At 45.3% G+C, this 23,543-nt stretch overlaps 1 protein-coding gene across 10 annotated transcripts in view; it reads right to left on the bottom strand.

Moving 5' to 3' along the window:
* The window catches only part of BEND7 (BEN domain containing 7), an 85,043-nt gene that overhangs the window by 55,137 nt on the left and 6,363 nt on the right, over positions 1-23,543 (bottom strand). For all 10 annotated transcript variants that reach the window (XR_013813455.1, XM_079769698.1, XM_079769696.1 and 7 more), the window contains one exon: positions 2,323-2,625. Coding sequence is in view for 9 of the 10 variants with exons in the window: in XM_079769698.1 (XP_079625824.1) it covers positions 2,323-2,625 (303 nt within the window). In the remaining variant the exon portion in view is untranslated. The remainder of the gene's footprint in view (positions 1-2,322; positions 2,626-23,543) is intronic.

A 23,543-nucleotide genomic window follows, 5' to 3' on the forward strand; every position in this document is an offset into this window, starting at 1 on the left:
CTTTTCAGTGTGTTATAAATCATTTTCAAATTTGAAAGAGAACTGCCTTTTTATTTTTATGGAGGAGTCTTTCAAGAGTCATCTCTCTCCAACCTGGAAGTATGCCAGCCTGTGAATCTGATACTGACTTATGTAATATTGAGGGAAACAGAAGACACCAGTACATCTCGTGGGGTCCCTTGCTATCTCATCAGCAGTGTCTCAGGATGGCTTTTCATGCATCTGAACTGGTTACTGGAAATTGTGTTTAAAAAACAACAATCAAAACAGTTCTCTTAATCTTGAAGGATAATAGATGAGGAAAAATTCTTTATTAAGGAAAGGAAAAATGCATTACTTTTTCTTGTTTTCTTTGTGTGAACTGAACTATAGAACTGCACATCTATAAATAATTTATAGAAAAAGTTACATCCAATATCAATGGATAGAAATGAACATAACTGAAAAAAATCACCCATTTTTTCTCTTAAGCTTTGAAACACTCGCATCTGATTTTTTTGTAAACCATTAAAAATTTAAATTAAGAAAATGTTACTTTAAAGGGCTACATTTCAACTCTAATGAAACAAGTTATGAACTATGAATCATTTGGTTCAGTAGCTGGAATGTGAAGTTAAAATGAAGGTACTAGGGTGTTAGATTATCAGTCCTCCCTATAGCTATGACTCCTCTGGTAATGAAGAAAAGCAACCACGTCAGCAAGAGGATATGTGAATAACACACCATATGACCAGGAAGCTTCTTTTAATGACAACAGGGAGCTCTTTCTGCCCTAATGTTCAGTCTTTTGTGACAATATTGATCCATCAACAATGGGCTAAATTCTCTACTAAGAAATCACCACTTCTACTACAGAACCCCCAGTCTTTCCTGCTTCTCAATTCTGGTATTCTATAGTCTGAAACTTTTCCACTATGTCTTCCCTGTCTTTTGAAATAACAGAGCTAAGGCAGGTGATTAAGGGAAGGTTTAATGTACAGCAGGTCCTCAAAGAATGCCATCCAATATAATAAAAACCTAATATGCTAAGTGCCTAGTCGTCCAATCATCCATTCAACCAATCAAAGCATGATATGCTAATGATATGCTAAGGCTGCTCAACCACTCACTATGACGTGCACTGACAACTAGGGGGCAGACTGTTGACAGGTCGACCAGTTGCTATGATGTGCACCGACCACCAGGGGGCAGACAGTCAACCAGTTGACCAGTTGCTATGACGTGCACTGACCACTGGGGGCAGACTCTCTGACCGGTAGGTTAGCTTGCTGCTGGGGTCCGGCCGATCTGGACTGAGCGAGATGGGCCGGACATGCCCTGGATCCCTCCTGTGGTCCCTCCCTGGCTAGCCAACATCCTGCGTCCCTCCCCAGCCCTGATCGTGGGTGGGTGGGTGGGAGGTAATCAACCAAAGACCATCCTATATAATAAAAGGCTAACATGCAAATCGACCGAACAGCAGAACGACTGGTTGCTATGATGCGCACTGACCACCAGGGAGCAGATGCTCAATGCAGGAGCTGCCCCCTGGTGGTCAGTGCACTCCCACAAGGAGAGCGCCGGTCAGCCAGAAGCCTGGCTCAAGGCTGGCTAGCGCAGCAGCAGTGGTGGGAATCTCTCCCACCTCTGCGGCAGCACTAAGGATGTCCGGCTGCAGCATAAACCCCCCGGCCCCCCAGCCAAGTGCACGAGTTTTGTGCACCGGGCCTCTAGTTTTCTTATAATGTTGATGAGAAAGAAATTGATTCCAGGTCTGGGCCACTATCTGTGTGGAGTTGGCATGTTCTCCCGGTATCTGCGTGGGTTTTTCCAGGGACTTGTTTCCACCCACATCTCAAAGATGTGCAGCACCTGAAGTTCACTGGCATGTCGACATTGTCCTAGTCTGAGTGAGAGTGGGCTGTGTGAGGCCCTAGGATCAATGGTGTCCTTAATCCTTGCTTTGTGCCCTGAGCTGCTGGGAAGGGCTCTGGCCACCGGTGACCCTGATCTGTAGTCAGGGGGTTGGCAAAGAACCCTCTTACTTGTTTTTAATAATCTTTCTTAAATGTATGGAATAGCTTATATTTACTTCAATGTTTAATATTAGAAGTGTTTTGGGTCTTTATTTACAAGTTTGGTGGTGCTTTTGTGATAAGAAATAGGTCATAGGAACTTATCTCTTGTTTATATCAGTCTATAGTAAAACTGATTTCATTTCTTATGCTTAAAAGTTGCAGCTTCCAAGAACCTACTGAAAACCTTAAGTGAACATTTAGGAATAAAACAACATTCTGACAGCCCCCCATAAGGGCATTCTGAATGTCTGTTAGCCATACCTACCGTTGGAGCTCCCAGCAGTGTGGGGCTGACTCTGGAAGGTTCTCGAGCGGGGGCCAGCCTGCCCTGAGAACTGGCCGCTCTGGGCTGGGAACTCACTCCAAGCACCCCGAGAAGAAGGGTGGAGGCTCTGTGGGGCCTCAGCAGAGGAGTTCAAACGCTGAGGCCAGACCAAGTCCAAATCCTGGGGTTCTTCTTTTAACTTCTCTCCTTCCTTGCCAACACGCTGATAGATCCTCCCAGTGCTGTCATTCAGTAATCTTCTCATTCCTGTAATTTGTTTTTTAATTTCCATGCTTTCACCTCCTAATGGGAACAGGGCAAAAGAGAGCACTGTAAATTAGCAAAAGAAAAAATACTCCACTATCAAAAATGCCACCACCCCTTCTCTGGAAATGGCAAAGATTACCGCTTCCAGATACAAGCTTCTAGATACGAAGTAATCCATAAAAATTAAAGGCAAAGAAGTTGGCTATGGCCTGAAGAAACCGATTATATTCCTGATGCATCTCAGTTTAATCTCTTTCTGGGGACAAATTTCCTTATGGTAAAAGATATCCTGAGTGCATTTCATCTGGGGCACACTTTAAATTCCTTCTTGGGAGTGTTTTCTGGGTGACGGCATCATAAGAAAGCGGCTGAGGCAGAAGATGGGAGGATGGGACTACAAGCCTGAAATCCCCTCCTTGGAGCTGCTGCAGCCATCCACTGGCAAGGGCCAAGCCTGCGGGCAGCCTGCCCACCTGGCGGCAGTCAGGTGCAGACACCAGGGAGAATGTGTGGCACTTGGTGAGATGCAGAGCTTTTTGAGGCTGTTGGCACAACAGCAGTGCCCGCAGGACACAGTCGGTGGAGACATCGCCCTCAGAGGTGACAGTGCAGGAGCAGAGAGACATCGAGGCACAGGAGGGAGGCTTTGTCTTTCTCAGCCCAACTCGCAGGGGAGATGCCCCTAGAACTGGGACTCAGCCCAGCGCTGCCCAGGGGTTTAAGGAAACTTTTATGTACTGCTTGGAAGTAAGTATCTTCCTTTTTAAAAATGGCAATAAGAATATTAATTCTGCCAAAACCGGTTTGGCTCAGTGGATAGAGCGTCGGCCTGCAGACTCAAGGGTCCCAGGTTCGATTCCGGTCAAGGGCATGTACCTTGGTTGCGGGCACATCCCCAGTAGGGGGTGTGCAAGAGGCAGCTGATCGATGTTTCTCTCTCATCGATGTTTCTAACTCTCTATCCCTCTCTCTTCCTCTCTGTAAAAAAATCAATAAAATATATTTAAAAAAAAAGAATATTAATTCTACTTTTAATATCTATCATGGGTGAACACAGACATTACATAGATTTCCAAACTTACAGTATTGTTATGTGCTGCTATATGCTTGAGAGGAGAAATATTTTAATTTGTAACAGAACCATTTTTATATCAAACACCTGTAAAGATCACAGTATAGAAACAATAAATCCTGTCCCAGACTTTATGGGAATGACCAAGCACGATTTAAATGACGCAGCCAGCAGGATTTACAACCTCTTTGAGAGGTCTAGAACAGGGTGTGTCTGGAGGCGCTCCCGGAGGAATTCTGGCAGATAAATCTACAGGGCGAACGTGGTGTTAGTTCCAGCACCCAAGCACATACTTTCCTGGCTAGTTAGCAGCAAGAAGAAGCTTCTTTCCTGCAGGGGTCTTGTCCTCAGTCTTCTAGATCAGGGACGTTATGCACCCACCAAAGGCTGCAGCACACTGGTCTTCACTGGCACTGCCTGGTGGCTGCCACCCCCCTCCCTCCTGGTTCCCCGGCAAGAGCTGCATGGCGAGGCCACACTCTCCCTGGTTGGGTCAGTGCCAGCTTGCTTCTCCACAGGAGCCCTGCACATCCCAGCACAAGGGATACACTCTTTTCAAAGGTGATCGAATGCTATGATAAAGCACTGCCAGGGTGGGGGGAGTCCGGAGGAATCTGGAACTTTCTAAGAGCACATCTGCTTTGTTAGGACCTTAGTCTCCTAGTTCCAGAAGTTATACCTCTGAAAATCACGAGACTGAAAATACAATGTGAGTTTTGCATACTTTGTGGAAGACCAGATTCCTGATGCAGGTTGAGTGGAGGAAAGAAGGGAAAAGTGGAAAAGGGAGATTCTGGCTGTGGGCTGCCCCTGCAACGTTTAAAAACATTTCTTCCAAAGTAAAAACAAAAACCAAACAACAAATCGGGACCTGGGGCACCATGGAGGAAGAGAGAGTGCCGTGAAGGACAGAAGCGGCCAAGGCCCCCCTGACGGACTTCACTCCGCAGAGAGCCACAGTCTATCTGACTGTGAGGACCTTTTAAAGGGCAGAAAATAGAAAAATGCAGATGCCAATGAGAGGAAAGTGAAGAGATGTGGGGAAGGTGGAGGAAGGGCTTACTGGGGACAGCTTCTTAGAGGAGATAGGCTGGGTGTCCCTCAGGACAACTGGATGTATATGAATGATCTCTAGGATAACTGAATTGTCCTACCTTTAGCCAAAGAAGCAGGGAGCAACCCTGAAAATACCACCTGTGGGGGCATGGGCTCTGGCAGTGTCTCCTTGCATATTTGGGACAGAAGGAGCAGAGGGTCAGAAAGGAGACCTGAAGATGGTAAGTAGGGATGACCAAGAAGCCGAGTCCACCCACATAAACTGACCGCAGGTGAGTAAGTGAGCCCGCAGAAGTTCAGCCCCCAGATGCTGGGTGGGGCCTGGGCAGGTCTGTTCGGTATTACTGGAGCTTAAGTTGTGTGTTTGTTTTTCAATTGAGGGAGTCCAAGTTCTTTGATTTTTAAAAAATGGTGCGAGGTATGTAAGAGATTGACATTTGAAGCCTTAGCCACCCTCTACTGTCTTTCCAGTTCTAATTAGTCAATATCTCGTCCGGGGATAAATGTCAGGGAGAGGAAGCTGTTAGGGGCCGTGGGCTATCCAAAGCAGCGTGATTCCATACAGAAATCTATGCACTTTCCTGATGTCTTCCCACACCTCTCTCTGTCTTTGCTTACACTCAACTCTAGGAGGTGGAATCTTTCTAGAAAAACAAACAAAAAGAAATCTTACTAAAGTGGATCTATGCTATGTGGCTCCCTTTATAGGTAAAACAACGTTAACTGAAATCCTGTTGCCAGTTAGTAACTGTGCTCCTTGGACAAGTTCTAAAAAAGATTGCAGGCTGAATTCTACCCTTCCCTAAATTTCAAGACTCTACCAGATCACTTTCCTTCACACAAAGAATTTATTAAATACATACAGAGTTTTGTAACAGAGAAGTCATCATATAGGATCTCCCTTTACTTGGCCAGGAGAGAAAGATATATCACACAGAACATGATTGATTATTCATGGTCTGGGATTATAAAAGAAAAAGACGGCAACATACAAAAAGTGAGCGGCTGAATGTAAAGATCTATGTCCATCTATGTATGTCTTCTTAGAAGGCTCATGAAGAACAGCCATCATATCTTTGCCTTACAAATGATCTAGTGTTGAGGCATAGTAGGTGTTCATCAGTAAACCTTTCTTAAGTTAATAAAAGAAATGGCTGACCAGAACTGAAATGAATCTAGTAGAATTCAGTGTAATATAAGGTTATAAACAAACAGTATCTTCATAGAACGGAGTAAAGAAGTAGCAGAAATAAATTGTTCAACAAACAATTATTAAACGCCTTCTAGGCCCCTGAGATACAAAGCTCATCTGGTACAAATTAAAAGGCACACAAATTTCTCAACATCTTTTACCTAAATCCACTTATATTAATCCTGAGAAATGGGCCTGATTTTCCCAGCCTGCTGATCCCTACCTCCTTTAACTGTGGCCCCCAGAATTCCAGTGAGCAAAACGCCCGACTATTTGCAGGGTCTCTGCTTTCTTGCTAGAGCTGACAGACCTGCCCCGAGGAGCCTTCTTTCTGGCAGCCCAGTGTGAAAGCTATTCACCTCCCATTCCCTTGGGGCTGGGAAGGGTGGCTCCCCAAAACGTCATTCTTCCCACCCCAGGAGCAAGCTTGGAGTTGTCGAAGTCGATGCCACAGAGTTGTACCATCTCCTGCTCTTCTTCCTGCAGTTCCGTGCGCTGGAGTTTAAGATTCTTAAGGGGCAGTGGCAGGTGATGAAGCTGAAACATACAGGAAGGTCATCTCATTAAGGGCCTTACCTGCCAGCCGAAGGAAGAGTGATTTTACACTGGAGATATTGGGCTATTACTCTGGGTAATTTTAAATTCATTATCTCTTTTAATATAAGGATAGTAAATAATCAGATCTATCCTTTACATGAACAATTCTGGCAAAACTATGGTGAAGTGGTGTAGGAGAGAAAACCAGTTAGAACATTATTGTTAAAGGTTACATGAGTGATGTGAGGTCTGTACCAGGATGCTGGGGGTGGGACTGGAGAGTGAGACACTTAAGAAATTTCATCACGCAGACCTGGTGATTAACTGGACACTGGGCTGGGGGTTGGGGTGGTGAAGAGTAAGAATCTACTAAAGATAACTCCAACATTTCTAGCTGAGGTGACAGATGGATACTAATACCAGTCAGAAAATTAGGAAAAAAGACTGTAGGGGAGCAGGATAGAATGAGCCTAATTTTGACAAGGAAACTTTAAGTAATGAGCAGGCAATTCGAAATACAGTTGTGTGGTACTTAAAGCTGCTGATGAGGTAGCACTCTAAAACTACTGTCAGTAGTAGTTGCTACTGCTATTACTACCAGTAGTAGCTAGTTTCTGAACTGAGAGGCCCTGGGTCACTAACAATTCAGGGGGTGAAAAGACATCTTATATGGAGATACAGATTTCTTATTAATCCAACATGAGGAGCTCAATACCCCCATTTCAATATTTAAAAAGCTGTGACCTCATTTGTTTCAAGGCTGGCAAAGAGAGTCAACCTCCCCCTCCTGACTTCCTATCGCTGTGACAAGCAGCAATCGCCATAGTCAGTACAGATCATCTCCAACTCCTTGCTTTCCTGACCCCACACCCAATCCTTCACCTAGGGGTGCCACACTTACACTTGGTAACCCACCTCAACAGAAGGACTGACAGAATCTTAAAAATCCAAGGGACAATTCCTCCACTATATTCAGTATTGGTCGACTTTATTATAGTATCATGTCTGGTTCTGTATTATTTTAAAGAGGCTGCTGAGAATCTTAAGGAGATAATGAAAAAGTCAACAAAAAGATTACAGGAACAAGGAAAGATGAAAGGAAATGAGTTGTTTCACTGAGGAATAAATAGTTATTGAATGACTTCATTATCTTCAAGTATGCTAAGGGTTATTATGGGTAGGACGTTGTTCTGTACCAACAAGGAAAAAATTGATTGAAACTGGCTTCCAGGCAGGAGGCTGGGCAACATATGATCTTAAAGAGCTGGACCCTTCCGGTTCACAAATACTAGAAACTGTGTGGAAGCACCTGAGAAGATGTGCAGAAGTGACAATAAGAATGCTTTTCTGATTGGGATGAGGAAAAAGTTCTGGAAATGGATAGTGGTGATGATTGCACAACCTGTGAATCTACTTAAAAAAAAAAAAGAATGCTTTAAAACTCCTTACATTTTTTTCAGATACTGACATGCTAAAATAAGCACAAAAAGTTGAGTGTACCAGTGAGAAATACTAAGATAATCAGGACTTGTAGTAAATGGTTCAAATATCTCCTCTCAAATACTAGAAGTTGATATGGAGCCATGGTGTAGAAACCGAACTACGGCCCGTCGCATGATAGCAAGAGGAGGAGTAGGAGAAAGGAGTAGGAGAAAGGAGACAGGGTCTTCTTGCTTGTGCAGCAGCCTTCACTAGAAATCTCAGCCAAAGAGTCTACAAACAAAGGAATTTGAAGACTCAGTGCTATGGGAGGCCCTGGATTCCAAACCCATGTTGACACACAGATGCTATCAAGGACCCACCTGGCCGCCCTTATGGGCAACAGCCATGCTTATAAGAGACAAGACTGGGATTCTAACTCAGCAAAAATGGTCTGAAAAGCATTAGTTTGTAGAACAGGGCAATGGTTTCTAAGTGAGACCTTTTTTTCCAATGCAATGTTAAGCAGAATCCCAATAAATGAAGAGGAGTACCGTTCTGCTGAAGAGAACATGCTAGAACACACATTCCTGAGTCAGTGCTTGCAATACATTCAAGAATTCCAAGCCCGCTACACAACACAGTCTAAATGTCACTGAGAATGAAAGAGGCAAAAAAGTGGCTAAGGAATCATTTAGTCCGTTGGATCAAATACTATGATTAGGAGCATCAAGACTGCGAATTTATTGCCACGTGTTTGAGAGCACTGTTAAACTGAAAGTTATAGCTAGAGAATAATTAAGTAGGCTAATGTATACATGGCATTTTCATTTAAAGGACAAGCAAATTCCTTTCAAATCTATTTAGATAATATTCGGTTCATTCATCCATTCAATAAATATTTATTGTACTACTAGTAAATATAAGATACTATGACAAAAAAGAAAAGAAAAAGAAACACAGGCTCTCCCCTTCAGGGGTTTGCAGTCCAACATGGAAGACAAATGAATTCACAAATAATCCTAAGAATACAATGCCTCTCTTCAAACACATGGGCAGGCTTACCCAGTATGGGCTGCCTGCTGCCAGGGCGGGAGGCTGGAGCTCTTTAAGCAGGCTACGAAGGTGAAGCCAGGCCAGGCCAGGTACAAGAGGGAATTGATCCTAGGTGGAAAATAGGTCTTCAAAGCAAAAAGGGGCTAAAAACTTTGAGACCTGTATTAAGGGCCAAAGGAGCAGAGAAATACCTGGAAATGAATCAAGAACCAGCGATTGAAATGGGCTGTCAAGCTGCTTCTCAAATGTGCTCCTCAACACTTTAAAGAAAAATAAACATCCATGAAAGTTTGGGGGCAACATCTTGAGAGGGGAATAAAGAACAATTAATTTTCTTTGATGTCTTTGTTTTACCTTTAAAAATTAATGCCAATATTATACCCTGCTCTCTACCCACCAAGATGTGCAGATTCCCGTAGCCCATGAAACAACACAGGGCACCACAGTTACACACCTGCCAGTTGAGATGCACTGGCCAATGGAAGGGTGGGCTGGACTGTCAGAGACAGCAAAGGGCTGCTGCTTTTAAGTCGGGCTTTTAAATGTCCCCCAGCTACACTTTCTAGGAACACATGTGCCTGTTCCCATAATGAAACAGGCAAATCAAGAGGATGTATGATAAATTCCTTGGGCATTGCATAAATTACGAAAGTTTCAGAAATCAGAGAGGAAGAGAGCATTTAAACTGGGAGGATGAAAGCCTGCTTCAGGAAGCTGGTAAGATGTGAGTTAGTCAATAAAAGATGGCCAGCATTTCCAAGGGTGGTTTTGGAAAAAAGGAATAACACTGAGGGCAGAGGAAAACAAAGAGGGTGATGGTGAATAAGCTTTGTTGAAGTAAAGGCATTGAATGGGCAAAGTCAGAGACAGAAGGACTTTGATGATTTTACTTTATCTTGAAAAAATAACAGGATATCAATGAAGGTTTTTCATAAGAGAATGGTATGACACAGCTAGAACTACCCAACTAATTCGGTGTATCTACTATCCCTCCTCCAAATGTTCTTATATCATGAACAACTAACTTTTATTTTATAATAACTACTAGTGGCCCAGTGCAAGAACTTCGCACACATTAAAAGGGGATTAATTAAAGGAAATAATTTAATATTGCTACTTGCCCTTTCTCTATAATAGAAGTGTCAGAGATGGAAGAAAATTAGTAAAATGTATATGAAAACCTTCCTCCTATCAGAGTCTGGGGCGCACCACGGGACCCAGAGTCAAGTCCCCGCCTACCCACATACACCTCAAAATCGCATGAGACCCAGACCCACCCCTCCCCTCCCCCCCAAATTGGGCTAGATCCAGACTCGGCCAGTCCCACCCTTGTCAAGCCCCAATGGGCAGGGGACGTAGCCTCAGGTCCCTTGGCCTGGCGCCAGGACAGGGGGCATGCCTTGAGGTCCCCCGTCAAGCCCCACCAGGTGGGGGACACAGCCCGAGATCCCCTGTCAAGCCCCGCCGGGTGGGGGGCATGGCCTGAGATCCCCTGTCAAGCCCTGCCAGGTGGGGGGATGCAGCCTCAGGTACCCCGTCAAGCCCCACCAGCAGGGGGGTGCAGCCTCAGGTCCCCCGGCCTGGCGCTGGGGCGGGGGGAGCAGCCTGAGGTCCCCTAACCCAGCACCAGGACGGGAAGCACACCTTGAGGTCCCCTGTCAAGCCCTGCCAGGTGTGGGGTGCGGCCTGAGATCCCCTGTCAAGCCCAGCTGGGTGGGGGACACGGCCTGAGGTCCCCTGTCAAGCCCCATGGGGGCGGGGGAGGGCGTAGCCTCAGGTCCCTGCTGATTGCTCGTTAAGGCTCCTTATGGGAACTTGGCCTCAGCTGTGGGTGCATCCATCTTTGTGATGGAGTGATGGTCAATTAGCATATTCCCTCTTTATTAGATAGGATAACATGGTTGCCCTACCAAATGTTCCTTTCATGTGTAACTCATCATTAAGTGACTAGGTCAGAAGCCACCACTTCAAGTAATGTTCAGGAGTAACAGGGCCAAAGAGTTAAAATCCCAAATATAGAGGAGAGGTGTTATAAATCAAAGAAGACAAATACTAACAATGGAAAAATGGGCAAAGGACATGAACATGTAATTTATAAGAAAAACTAGAGGCCCAGTGCACGAATTCGTGCACTTGGGGGTGGGGTTTCTCAGCCTGGCCTGCGCCCTCTAGCAGTCCGGGAACCCTGGGGGATGTCCGACTGACGGCTTAGTGGACCTAAGCCGTCAGTCGGACATCCTTAGCATTGCCACAGAGTCGGGAGAGGCTCCCACCACTGCCGCTGTGCTCGCCAGCCGTGAGCCCGGCTTCTGGCTGAGCGGCGCTCCCCCTGTGGGAGCACAATGACCACCAGGGGGCAGCTCCTGCATTGAGTGTCTTCCCCCTGGTGGTCAGCGTGCATCATAGTGACCGGTCATTCCACCATTACATCATTTGCATATTAGCCTTTTATTATGTAGGATACACTGTAGATGAGGCCCCCTAGAACCATAAAAAATGCAAAAAATTCACTGTTAACTCATTCTCGAATTGCTCCCACTTAAAATCAAATTGCCCCCTGGGGTGTGTGTGCTGCACCTTGGGAACCACTGGGCTTGACACTTTTCCTCTCTGAGCTTCATTTCTGAATACATACGCATATACCTTGGGAATTGTAATCTCTTCTCCGCCTACCTCACTGGGTTGTCATGAGGAGGTTCTGAGCTAATAAACCTAGAAATGTTTCATCAAGTAAGTGATGTCTAAACAGGAAGGGATTGTTATTTTTAAGCTCACGGGTACCCTTGCAGGTAGCAGGTACTGATTAGGGGAGGAGGGCATGATTGTTTCCTGGGACTGTAGCTATGGAAGCTTTGCAGAGGGTTCCACAGGCCTTGGAGGAGGGGCTCTGCCCAGCAGCCCTGTAGTGAAGGTCGTCCCTGGAGGTACTGGTGGGAGGCAGGGAGTTAGGGAGACTCTACAGGGGGCGGCGAGGCCAAAGGGGGAGTAACTGTCAAACCTGCCCGCTTGGTGCCATTTTTTAAATTGTACGTGGCTGTTTCACAGCTGTACCTGCTCAGGGCGAGGCTCCAATCTCCTGGGGCTGGGTGGGGGCCAGGCCAGGCGGAGCCAGGTGGGCTAGGAGGGCGGGTTTAGCCGAGCCCCCAGTGAGGTTCAGCGCGCTTTCTGCAGAGATGGCGCTGCTGCTGTTGGGAGTCAGGGGGAAGGGTTTGACCCTGGGGGGCTGTTCAGGCCTGCCTCCACCCAGGTCTGGAGTTGTAGGGAGGAGAGGCGTGCTCGGCCCCAGGTGCCTCGGGGGCACTGACAGGTGGTCACCGGCGTGCTATTGTTGTGGGTGCCCCTGGTGGGAGTGGTGGGGAAGAGATCAGGAGTCTGAGGTGCAGGCTGCAGCTACCCTTGAGGCTGGGTCTTCTCCCCATATGGTCAGCCTCCCCGTCCCCCTAGGGGTGCAGGGGCGGGGGTAGGGTGTCCGTCCGTCCCCCAGGGAGTGCGGGGGCGGGGGTAGGGTGTCTGTCCGTCCCCCAGGGGTGCAGGGGCTGGGGTAGGGTGTCCGTCCGTCCCCCATGGGTGCAGGGGCTGGGGTAGGGTGTCCGTCCGTCCCCCAGGGAGTGCAGGGGTTGGGGTAGGGTGTCCGTGCAGGGGGATTGGAAGAGCTCCCCGTGGCTGCTTCCTCTTCCTTCTTTGCAGTCCGGGCTCCTGTCAGGCGCTCTCCTCAGACCCCCGGGAACTTGGATCCAGCCACCCGCCCCCTTCTGCGTGCGCATCAATATGCAAATTGGTCATTACGGGCACACTGTAATGGCAATTAGCATATTACCTCTTTATATGTATAAATAAGCAGTTTAAACCTCTTAACCTCCCTAATTATTAATATAATAAAAATTAAATAATTCTTTGTCTATTAATTTGGCAAAGACCATCCTATGTAATAAAGAGGTAATATGCAAATTGACCATCACTTCAACACACAAGATGGCCGCCCCATGTAGTCAAAGATGGCTGCCACAAGATGGCTGGCAGGGGAGGGCAGTTAGGGGTGACCGGGCTGGCAGAGGAGGGCAGTTGGGGGGGACCCAGGCCTGCAGGGGAGGGCAGTTAGGGGCAATCAGGCTGGCAGGGGAGCAGTTAGGCGTCGATCAGGCTGGCAGACAGAAGCAGTTAGGGGCAATCAGGCAGGCAGGCAGGGAAGCAGTTGGGAGCCAGCAGTCCTGGATTGTGAGAGGGATGTCCGACTGCCCATTTAGCGGGATTGGGCCTAAACGGGCAGTTGGACATCCCTTGAGGGGTCCCAGACTGGAGAGGGTGCAGGCTGGGCTGAGGACCGCCCCCCTGGTCCCCATGCATGAATTTCATGCACTGGGCCTCTAGTGGATTCATAAAGCCCATTTTTGGTGAAAGTGTAGGGTTATAGTCACTTTCATATGTTGTTGGTGGGGAACTTATTCAGAGAGAAATTCAGCAATCCCACTTGGAGGAATTTATCCTACAGAAATATGTACAAGGATATTTACTGCATCATCATTTTACTATGGAAACACTGGGATCAATCCAAACATTGTTCAACAACTGTTGTGAAAAGCACTGCCTTAAATATCAAAGTTTTTTAGGACTCTGCCCTCCACACTCTTTCTGGGTCCTCGCTCCTGGCTCCAGTGACTATTTCTCTATGTGCGGACTCTAGTCCTGACCCCACTTCGGGGCTCCAGGCCTGTACATCCAATTGCCTACTGGACAACCCACTTGGACATTTAAAAGCAACCTTAAAATTATGTTCAAAATGTATTTTATAAAAATTCTCATGCGAAGATATATGATTGATTTTAGAGAGAGAGAAAGAGAGAAACATCGATTGGTTGCCTCCCGTATGTGCCCTGACCAGCGATTGAACCCACAATCTAGGATGTACCCTGACTGGGAATCAAACCTGTTGGTGGACAGGACGACACTCCACCAACAGAGACACCCAGCCAAGGCTCAAAATTTATTTTATGACAATCATTTACAAGCCTTAATAAATACCACCTACTCTGCTGTCCAAGCCAGAAACACTGGACTTACCTGTCTCCTCCTCTCCTTCTCATAGACCAGGGGTCCTCAAACTTTTTAAACAGGGGGCCAGTTCACTGTCCCTCAGACCGTTGGAGGGCCGGACTATAGTATAAAAAAAAACTATGAACAAATTCCTATGCACACTGCTAAGTCGGCTGCTAAAAAGGACAGGCAGCGGCGGCAGAAACACCTGATGGGCCGGATAAATGTCCTCGGCGGGCCGCCTGTGGCCCGCGGGCCGTAGTTTGAGGACCCCTGTCATAGACAATCACTGAGTTCTGTTTATTATAGCTTGTGAAGTACTTTGAATCCTTCTATTTCTCTCCACTCTCCCATTAGCACTTGATGGGGCTACTGCCAAAGGCCTTCAGTGTTGCTTCCCCCTGAAGTCAGAGTGATCTTTCAAACATGCAAATCTCAGTACATGACTTACCTCAGCAGAATGCCAATAACTCAGGATGGAGCCCAGCTCCTCACCCAGCTTACCCAGTGGCCCTCCGCATCAGGCCTCCCTCGCCTCTTTCTGCAGCCTTGGCTCTGGCCACATCCCGCCTTATCCTAAATTAGTGGCTCTCAGGTCTGGCTGCACATTTGGATCATGGGGACAACTTTAACATACCAGTACCCAGGCCTCACTTCATGACAATTAAACCCGAATCTAATTAGTGACTAGAATGGACGGCCAGAGGGCGCTCTGCTTTACATATAGCAAGGTCTCAGAAGTGGTCTTACTTCCTGGATTCACACACATCCGCAGCCCCAACCCCCCAGACTTATCCTTCAACACTCAGCTTAAATGTCATGTTTTCAAGGGTCATATCCATTAATCCCCAGGCCTAGGGAGGCCCCCCATTCCATGTTCCCGTAGAATCCTTAAATTTCTCTTATGACAACCTAGTAGGCTTTAAATCATCCTAGCCTGCCACTCAATAATGGCTACTCAATAAATAACTACAAAATTAATACAAGAATAAGTTAATTATAGTATCAGATATGACAGGAAGCCACAGTTGAGGGAAGCTAAAGAAAAAAAAAAACTGTGTGCAAAAAACAACGATGCACAAGACATAAACCAACACCTGTGACACCTCTGAAAGAAAAAATGCAATAGGATCCCAAGTCAAATTTATAGAAAATATTCCTTTATTAACTTTTGGTCGAGAATATGTTTGTATATTTTCAGAAAACAACTCCGAGACCATGTGGATTCCAGCAACAGAGAGGAATCTACAGGACTACTCCAGCCATGAAGACAGAAGAGAAGCAGTCCAGAGATGGAAGACGCTGACGTGGCCTTCCCATACTAGCTGGTAGCATGGGAATCACTGTGCATCACTGCAGGTTGCCCGGGACCAAACCAGAGAGAGTCGGACCTGCATTACCACCATTTGTCCGCCATCCAGAACTGTAATGTCAGTGCTGACATGTACACATAAGGAACTGTTGGACATTGAAATTGGGTCTCAAAAGAACTGTTGGCCCAGAAAGAAACTCACTACACACTGATTCATTTGCCTGTCACCATAACCATTATTGCTTGTTTCATTTTCGGTTCTTATAAGTGTATTTCTAATAGCACATGATCTCACTCATCTAGGGGAAATAATGAACAACATAGACTGATGAACAAGAACAGACCCAGAAACAAGGAGGCATGGATCAGACTGTCGGGCCTCAGAGGGAGGGTTGGGGAGGGTGGGGGTAAAGGGGAGAGATCAACCAAAGGACTTGTGTGCAAGCATATGAGCCTAACCAGCGGTTAAGGGCAACAGGGGTGTGGGGGCATGTGTGGGGAGGGGTGTGGGATGGGGATGGGGGGATGAGGACAAATATGTGATACCTTAATCAATAAAGAAATAAAAAAAAAAAAAGAATTTCTCATTTCTATGGAATTGTGTGGTGGTGGCAAGCAGAGGCCACGAGGTGCCTATATTCATCATGTCTTCTCATGAAAGCTTTCCCAAAGGAGCATGTCTCATCATCATTGTCTTCTTAGTTCATCAAAGAGGCTAGATAGAAAGTGGTTTCACCCATTTGACAAATGAGAAGACTAAGTCGCTTGCCCAAAATGACCAACATAAAGCAGAGGAAGACATCAGATCTGGCCACACATCTGCTGTTGCTCCGGGCATCATGTTCTCTCCTCCAGGGCAAACAGTGGAACAGCAGACTTATAGAATGCTGAAGCTAACATTCCTGTAGCAACTTTTTCTGAACCGTATTTCATGCAGTACTTATTAAGGTGCCCATTAAAGTCTTGCTAGTAATTGAAAAATTATATATGTGCAATGAGGATGAATTAATGTTAACAGAAGAACTTTAACTTTTGCATCTCCTGACTTTTTACTTTTATGTTGTACCTTGACCTTGCATTTTTTAGGGGTTCTTTACATTTTATATGTAGGTATAAAGTCGTATTTGAGATATAATTCCATTAGCCATACAAGCAACTTCATAGGCTATTATGTTGCATCAACTTCTTCCATAGAAATAAATTGTTAAAGATATTATTCCTGGAACAGAATAAATTCTTGGAATTACTGAGTAACTTATGTGCTGTACCACTGTTCCAAGAACACATTACTTATTTTATCATGACAAACTAAAGTTATTAATCTTCTGGCTTCCATTTCAACAATGAGAAATGCTGGGAGATGCACAGACACCTGCATTACATTTCGGTTCAACTTTATATCACCCATAAACATCTCTGTTTTGGACACCTCGTCCAAACAAATGCTCACAGAATATCCTATGTAGCATTCAATTTTATGAAACTATAAAAGTTCCTTGCTGTTAATTACAGAGACAAATGTCTCATCACACATTTGGTTACCAGATAGCATAATTAGTTTTCTCCATTAACCTTTCAGATATAAAATTTGATTTCCAAGTAAAAAAAACATTGTAAAACCCTTGGAATTCAAATAGCACAGTATATTTGTACACGTTTGGAAAAAACAGGCAATACTAAAAAAATAATTTTATGGATTATTATATATAAGGATACTGATTGTCTGGAATACTGAAATAAAATCTGTCTAAATTTCTTAATGATTTTATAATATATGATCAAATGTGCATGTAATAAGCTGTCCTTGTATAGAAACGAGGCACAATAACCTGACCATGAATGGAATGTGCCCTTTGATCTGTCTCTTTTGGGTATGGTGATGGGTTCAACTGATCCATCACAATCTCTCCTTTGTTTCCCAGTCATATGGGCATCTGAGAGACAACACATGAGGGAAGGGTCTCAGGTCTATGGCAATGCAATAGTTTTTTTTGTATTCAAAGCTAAATGACCCCACAACCTTGGCTTGCTAAGGACCACGCTCTAGCTCACATATGCAGGGGTGTTTCTGATTGTCACAATGACTAGATGGGTGCTCCCAACATTTGTGTGTGTGTGTGTGTGTGTGTGTGTGTGTGTGTGTGTGTGTACTGCCAATACTCAGAGGTTGGAATCAAGACCTTCTGCAATGTGTGACAGTCCTGCACAAAACTATCTCGACTCAACAGACCGTCCCGCTCAGATCAGCTAACTGGTGGCAAATTACATTTTAATATGGTTTTTTAAAAATATTTTTACTGATTTTTTTTTAAGAGAGGAAGGGAGAGGGAGAGAGAAAGAGAAACATTGATGAGAGAGCTGAACATGGATTGACTGCCTTCTATACACTCTCTACTGGGGATTGAGCTAAAAACCGAGTATGTGCCCTGATGGAGAATCAAACTGGTAACCTTTTGGTGCTAGAGACAACAGTCAACCAACCAAGCCATACAAGCAACGTCATAGGCTATTATGTTGCATCAACTTCTTCCATGGAAGTAAATTGTTAAACCCAGACACACCAGCCAGGGCAATTTTAACATGTTTTAAATGGTACTCATTAATTTATTCAAAATTACTTATTCAGAGTCTACCCTGTGCCAAGTATTGTGCACTAAGAACACAGTAAACTCAAGGTCTTGCCCTACAGGAATTCAAGCTAAGACCTGAGGGATATGAAGGGTCCTCAGGAGAGACCAGCAGAGCAGATGCCAGGGTCACAGGACTGCGACGGTCCAGAGGCACCTTCGCTTCGTGCAGTGACTCCGCCCGGCCCTCGCGGGGCTGGCACACAAGGGCACATTGGTGCATCCTATTTCAGAGCTCAAGTTTAGAAAGGGCCTGCCATTAACCAAATGAAAAAGAAAAAAATACGTGACGAAAAATAAACATTCCCTTGTCAGTGTTGACATATTTTACTCCTGATTTGTGAGGTCCAGTAAGCTAGTAAGAGGATGTATAAATTTTCACCTTGAAAGCCAGGGTGGGAGCTTAGGGATAAGCGTTGGATGACAAAGTTTAAAAATGGATGACTTGGCCACTTCATTTTAAATTGAAAGTTGGACTCCTCATTCATTCACTGAGCATCTGTTGATGTTTGTTATGTGACCAACATGGTGCTGGGCAGTGTGGACACTGAGATGATCTATGGAGTTTCCAACCCAGTGACAGAGGTATGTCCCTTTGTGAGAGACATGCTCAGGATGCTGTGGAAGGGCAGATGAGAGGGAATCAGAGAAGACTACCTGGAGGAGATTACCTCAACTTGGAGGCTTTAGGGATTAACAGAGGGCCAAGAAAAGGAGAGGGAGGAAGGTGCAAGTGTGGTATCCAAACAGAGGAGGTGACATGTGCAGCCACTGAGGTGAGAAAGTGCCGGCCTAAAGAGAGGAAGTAGGGCCACTGCAGGCAAGAAAAGAGGTTCGGCGTGGCTGAAGCCCAGGAGGCAGAAGGGAAGTGTCACAGGAAAGCTCCAAGCAGACAGGTGGCAGTGCAAGCACCATCTTATAGGTTATGCCTGCGAGTCCGGGTCCTAATCTGAAAGCCACAGACGACCAAGAAGCTCAGGCAGGAGAGCAACCCTCAGAGTCTTGCACGTGCACCAGGAGCTAAAGGCAACCAGATAAACCACTGCAGGTCCCGTCTGCTCCTCTCCCCACCCACAGCCCACCCCTGCCCCTGCTGTTACATACCTTTCCAGGGACTGTTCTCTCTAATCATCTGCTGACTTATAAGAATAACAGACTTGCCATGTAAACTCCTAGATCTATTTTTAACCTTAAGATGCAAAACACACTGTTCCCAAATCTTTATTTTATCTTATAGATGGCCATGTTATTCTCTTCCAAAAGTAAAAATCCATATTCCCATGGGAACCAGAAAGGCTAAATTGTTAACATAGCTCCTTAGAGTCTGTCCTTCTTGGGGATTTTTTAATGCTTTGGTCAAAATTGGTGGAGGAAAAGCAAACTATCACAATATATCACACGTATCAATCATGGGGTGGGGCTAAACCACACCAGCCTTTATGAGAGACAGAAGGAGACAGCTTTCCCTCAAGACACTGCCTTGGGGAGCAGGCCCCACTCGGTGCAGCTGTATGCAGGGACTGTTCCCACACAAACGTGACTTCTGCCAAGTTATCTTGGTTAATGCATGGCTTTGTTTTCTTAAATTAAGGTGGGAAATTTAAGAAATGCTTGCCTCCTGTGGACCGGAGAACTAGACAATGCCAAAACCAAGTTATAAACAGGCCAATATTATGTTAAGCACCTTAATATTATAGCAGAATTCCGAACCGACAGAGCATTTGCTATTTTTCAATTTTGCTTTTCAACATGTAGCTGGCTTTCAAAAAGATTTCAAGTTGAATCTCACAAATCAACACCAGAAACCCCAAATTTCTATGTTAGTTGAGTATCTTTAAAAAGCTTCTTGCAGTTAAATACAGCACATTTTAGTTTGGCTCACTAAATGTCATTAAAGTCTCAACATAACATTATGTTTTGAAACAAATCTTCAGAATGCTATACAACAGAGTCCAATATATTCATGCACTTAGGTAACGAAGATTTGAACTTTTTCTTGATACCTTCCTGTTCAGAAGCAGAAAGAGAAGGGGATAATAACAAGAAGATAGCATTTTCTACTTTGAAAAAGTGTTTTACCACATAGCATTTCCTATATGCTGTAGGGAAAACTGATGAGGGGGTAGGGCCAATGTTACTATCATAGAAGATAAAACCTTCAAGAGTTTTTTGTCCAAGGTTTTATTACATGTTCACCTGAGATCCCAGCCAAGGTTTTCTGACTTTAAACCTGACTTCTCTCTACTATGCTTTATAACCGGAAAAGGCTCCTGGGTGATGTTTGAACTGGGCTTTAAAGACTGATAGGAGAGACAGGTTTGTAATAGATGAAGTGCAGACTGAGGTAAGACATGGGAGGAGACTGGTATGGAGAAACTTCGATGGTGAAAGGAACCAAGGTGAGAACAGAAAAGATGCTCAGGAAGGAGTGATGAGAGACCAGTTGGGCATAAGCAACTGTTTTTTAGTAAGGAGGAGGAGGGAAATAAGGCTAGACGGTTAGAAATAGCCAACAGCGAAGGAGGGAGGTGAGTGGGACTTCACTTCCTCAAAGGCTGTATGGCCAAGTACAAAGAAATGTGGCAAGCCAAGTCCAAATCCAGGCTCCTAGCTACGAGCTATCTGACCTTAGGCAAACTGACATTTCATCTGAAAATGGACATAACAATATCTTCTCAGAATTGGTGCAAAGGGTAAGGAAGACACAGAATGGGAAGTGCCCAGCATACAACAGATGTTAAACAAACCTCAGTTTTTCTCTTCCCAAATGGGTCCTGGGGCTGTCCCATGTCCACCCTTCTCCCTCTATCTATGGTTCCCCTTCACATCTGAAGTCCCATTCTGCTGAGGGGAAGATGAGGGGTTATGATTAAGTCCGCTTGGTTAGAAGGGGATGCGTCAGGGCTGCAGGCAGCTCTGACACAGTGAGGAGTGAAGAACTGGATGTAACTACTAATTACTGTGTGACCTTGGGCAAATCACTTCCATCTCTGAGTTCGGCTACCCATTTGTGTAACAGATATAACACAGACCTTATGATGTAGTTGTGATATTAACTAAGTGATAGTAAGACAGGCCTAACTGCAAATGCCTCCCAAACTCTGGGCAGTAAGTAATATCTAAGAATGACTAAGTCTGCATCTGTAACTACAGAAACACGTGAATCTGTGCACTTACTGGTATGTTCAAAGATGCCATCAGTGCTGAAGTTTCCTCACGAGGCTCATCTTTCACTTTGCTTGCAATCTGTGTGTGTGTCTGTGTGTGTGTGTGTGTGTGTGTGTGTGTGTGTGTGTGTGTGTGTGTATGTGAGTGAAGGGGGGGGGGCTTTATTTTTTTTACTACATTGGTTAATATAAGTTATGAATTAAATGTTTTCGTATCTCCTGCATCCAGGAGTGAATTCATTGCCTTCTCAGGTAGTAATCCAAAACAACAGGTCCTATTCTTAAAAACAGGCCAAGTGAAAAGGGACGGAAGCCAGCCTGTCTATGGGCTGAACAACATCCAACGGGCTTTCAGGTTGTCTTATAATGAAGAGGACTGCAATTTTCTGAGATCAGTCAAACTTTAAAACAACATTGTATACAAAAATCACTCTTGGAGCTCTAAATGCCTTTTAAACAAATAAAGTAAAAACTTATAAAGCAAAACTAAACATTGAGAGCTATCATGACTTCGCATTTAAAAGGTAACTAGTTAGTAAGTTAACAGATGGCATAAAAATTAAGACTTACATCCTTTTTTGAAAGGAGAAAATGTATGCTAACCCTAGAATAGTTTTGAAGCCACGTTTTGGATCCATAGTACAACCAGATATACTTGTAGCGCTGCAGGAAACTTTGGAAACAATCTAGATGGAGGTTTTAAAATTGTGATGAGGGTACCCTGAAAGTTCTGTAGAGGCCCGCAGGGATGGGGAGGCAGAGGAATGTGGGACACGGCACCAGGTGCTCTGGGTCTCCCCGACCTGCTTCAAGCAGCCCCACCCTCTTTTACCTGTTAGACATATTGGGGGTTCCACAGGGAAGTGCATTAAATAAAGCATTTCATGGGGTTAAGGGCATGATTCTGGAGACAGACAAACCCTGGTTTTATCCTGGTTCTGTCACTGAGTAACTAGGTGAACTCCTCAAATTCCTCATCCATAAATGGGAAATGATAATAACTTTCTTGGGACAATTAATGGGACAACATACAGGAAGTTGGTAACATAGTGCCTGACACACAGCTAGCTCTCCGTAAATGACACCTACTATTATTGGCCACATTCCTAACCTCAAGAGCCACTCTTACTGTACTGTCTCCTTCACTCCACCACCAAAAAAGGTGAGGACTGACATGAAAGAGCTCAGGGACGTGGGGACATAGTGGGCCATGGTGCTGAGCATGGAGCTTTAGAGAGAAGCAGAGAAGAAACACTCTTATTTCCAAATGATGTGCTTTATTGTGGGCGTGGGGTGTGTGTGTGTCTTTCTTTTCCTCTCTATTGGACCTTCCATTTTTTTTTTAATCCTCTCCAGAGCATATGTTTTTTGCCGATTTTAAAGAGAGAGAGAGAGAGAGAGAGGGAGAGAGAGAGAGAGAGAGAGAGAGAGAGAGAGAGAGAGAGAAACATCAATCCGTTGCCTCCAGTAACCCCAACCAGGGATCGAGCCTGCAATCCTTTGGTGTACAGGACGATGTTCTAACCGACTAAGCAACCCAGCTAAGGCTTGGGCCTTCAGGTTATTTGAGGCTTCTTCCCACTCTGAGAACTCCGGCCACAGAGACAGTGGAAACATTAGAGCTCGGAAGGAGGCCCAGCTCCCAAGCCCTTTGAGGCCAAACAGGAACAGGAAGGTACCCAGGCAAGTGGGCTCTAGGGGGAGAGCTCCCCGTCTCAAACACGGACCCATCCACTTCTCAGGAAGGAGAATCACCCTGGGATCAGGGCCTAGTTCTCTCACTTGGGAAAGTGGGAAGGAATTTTTCAAGTGTGTCATTTCTGAGGAGACTCTGGGGGCCCTTGAGGGGGCAGCTGTTCTCAGGAAAGCCACTGAAAACAGACTCAAAAGTTCAGAGATCTAGCCTGGCCAGGCGTGGCACAGTGGCTGAGCATCGACCTATGAACCAGAGTTCATGGTTCGATTCCTGGTCAGGGCACATGACCGAGTTGTGGGCTCGATCCCCAGTGTGGGGGGCACGTGCAGGAGGCGGCCCATCAATGATTCTGCCTCATCAATATTTTTCTCTCTCTATCTCCCTTCCTCTCTGAAATCAATAAAAGTATTTTTTTAAAAAGTTCAGAGATCTCAACCCTGCTCACTTGGCATGGCTACTACACCTGCACTTCATTTTCTGAAAGCTGTATAGCTGAACCAAATAGTAAAAAGAGCAGGCCGCCCTCGCCAGTTTGGCTCAGTGGATAGAGCGTTGTCCCACTGACTAAAGGGAAGGATTCCAGGTTCAATTGATCCCCGGCCCTGGAGGCAACCAATTGATGTGTGTGTCTCTCTCTCTCACATCGATATTATCTGTCTCTGTCTCTCTCCTTCTCTTCCACTCTCTCTAAAAATCAATGGAAAAATATCCTTGGGTGAGGATCAACCAAAAAAAATATTTGTTAAGTGAATAAATGACTGACATTGAACACTTGAAAAATATACGGTT

This window comes from Cnephaeus nilssonii (genome assembly GCF_951640355.1).
Source record: "Cnephaeus nilssonii genome assembly, chromosome: 4".
NCBI classification, from domain to species: domain Eukaryota; kingdom Metazoa; phylum Chordata; class Mammalia; order Chiroptera; family Vespertilionidae; genus Cnephaeus; species Cnephaeus nilssonii.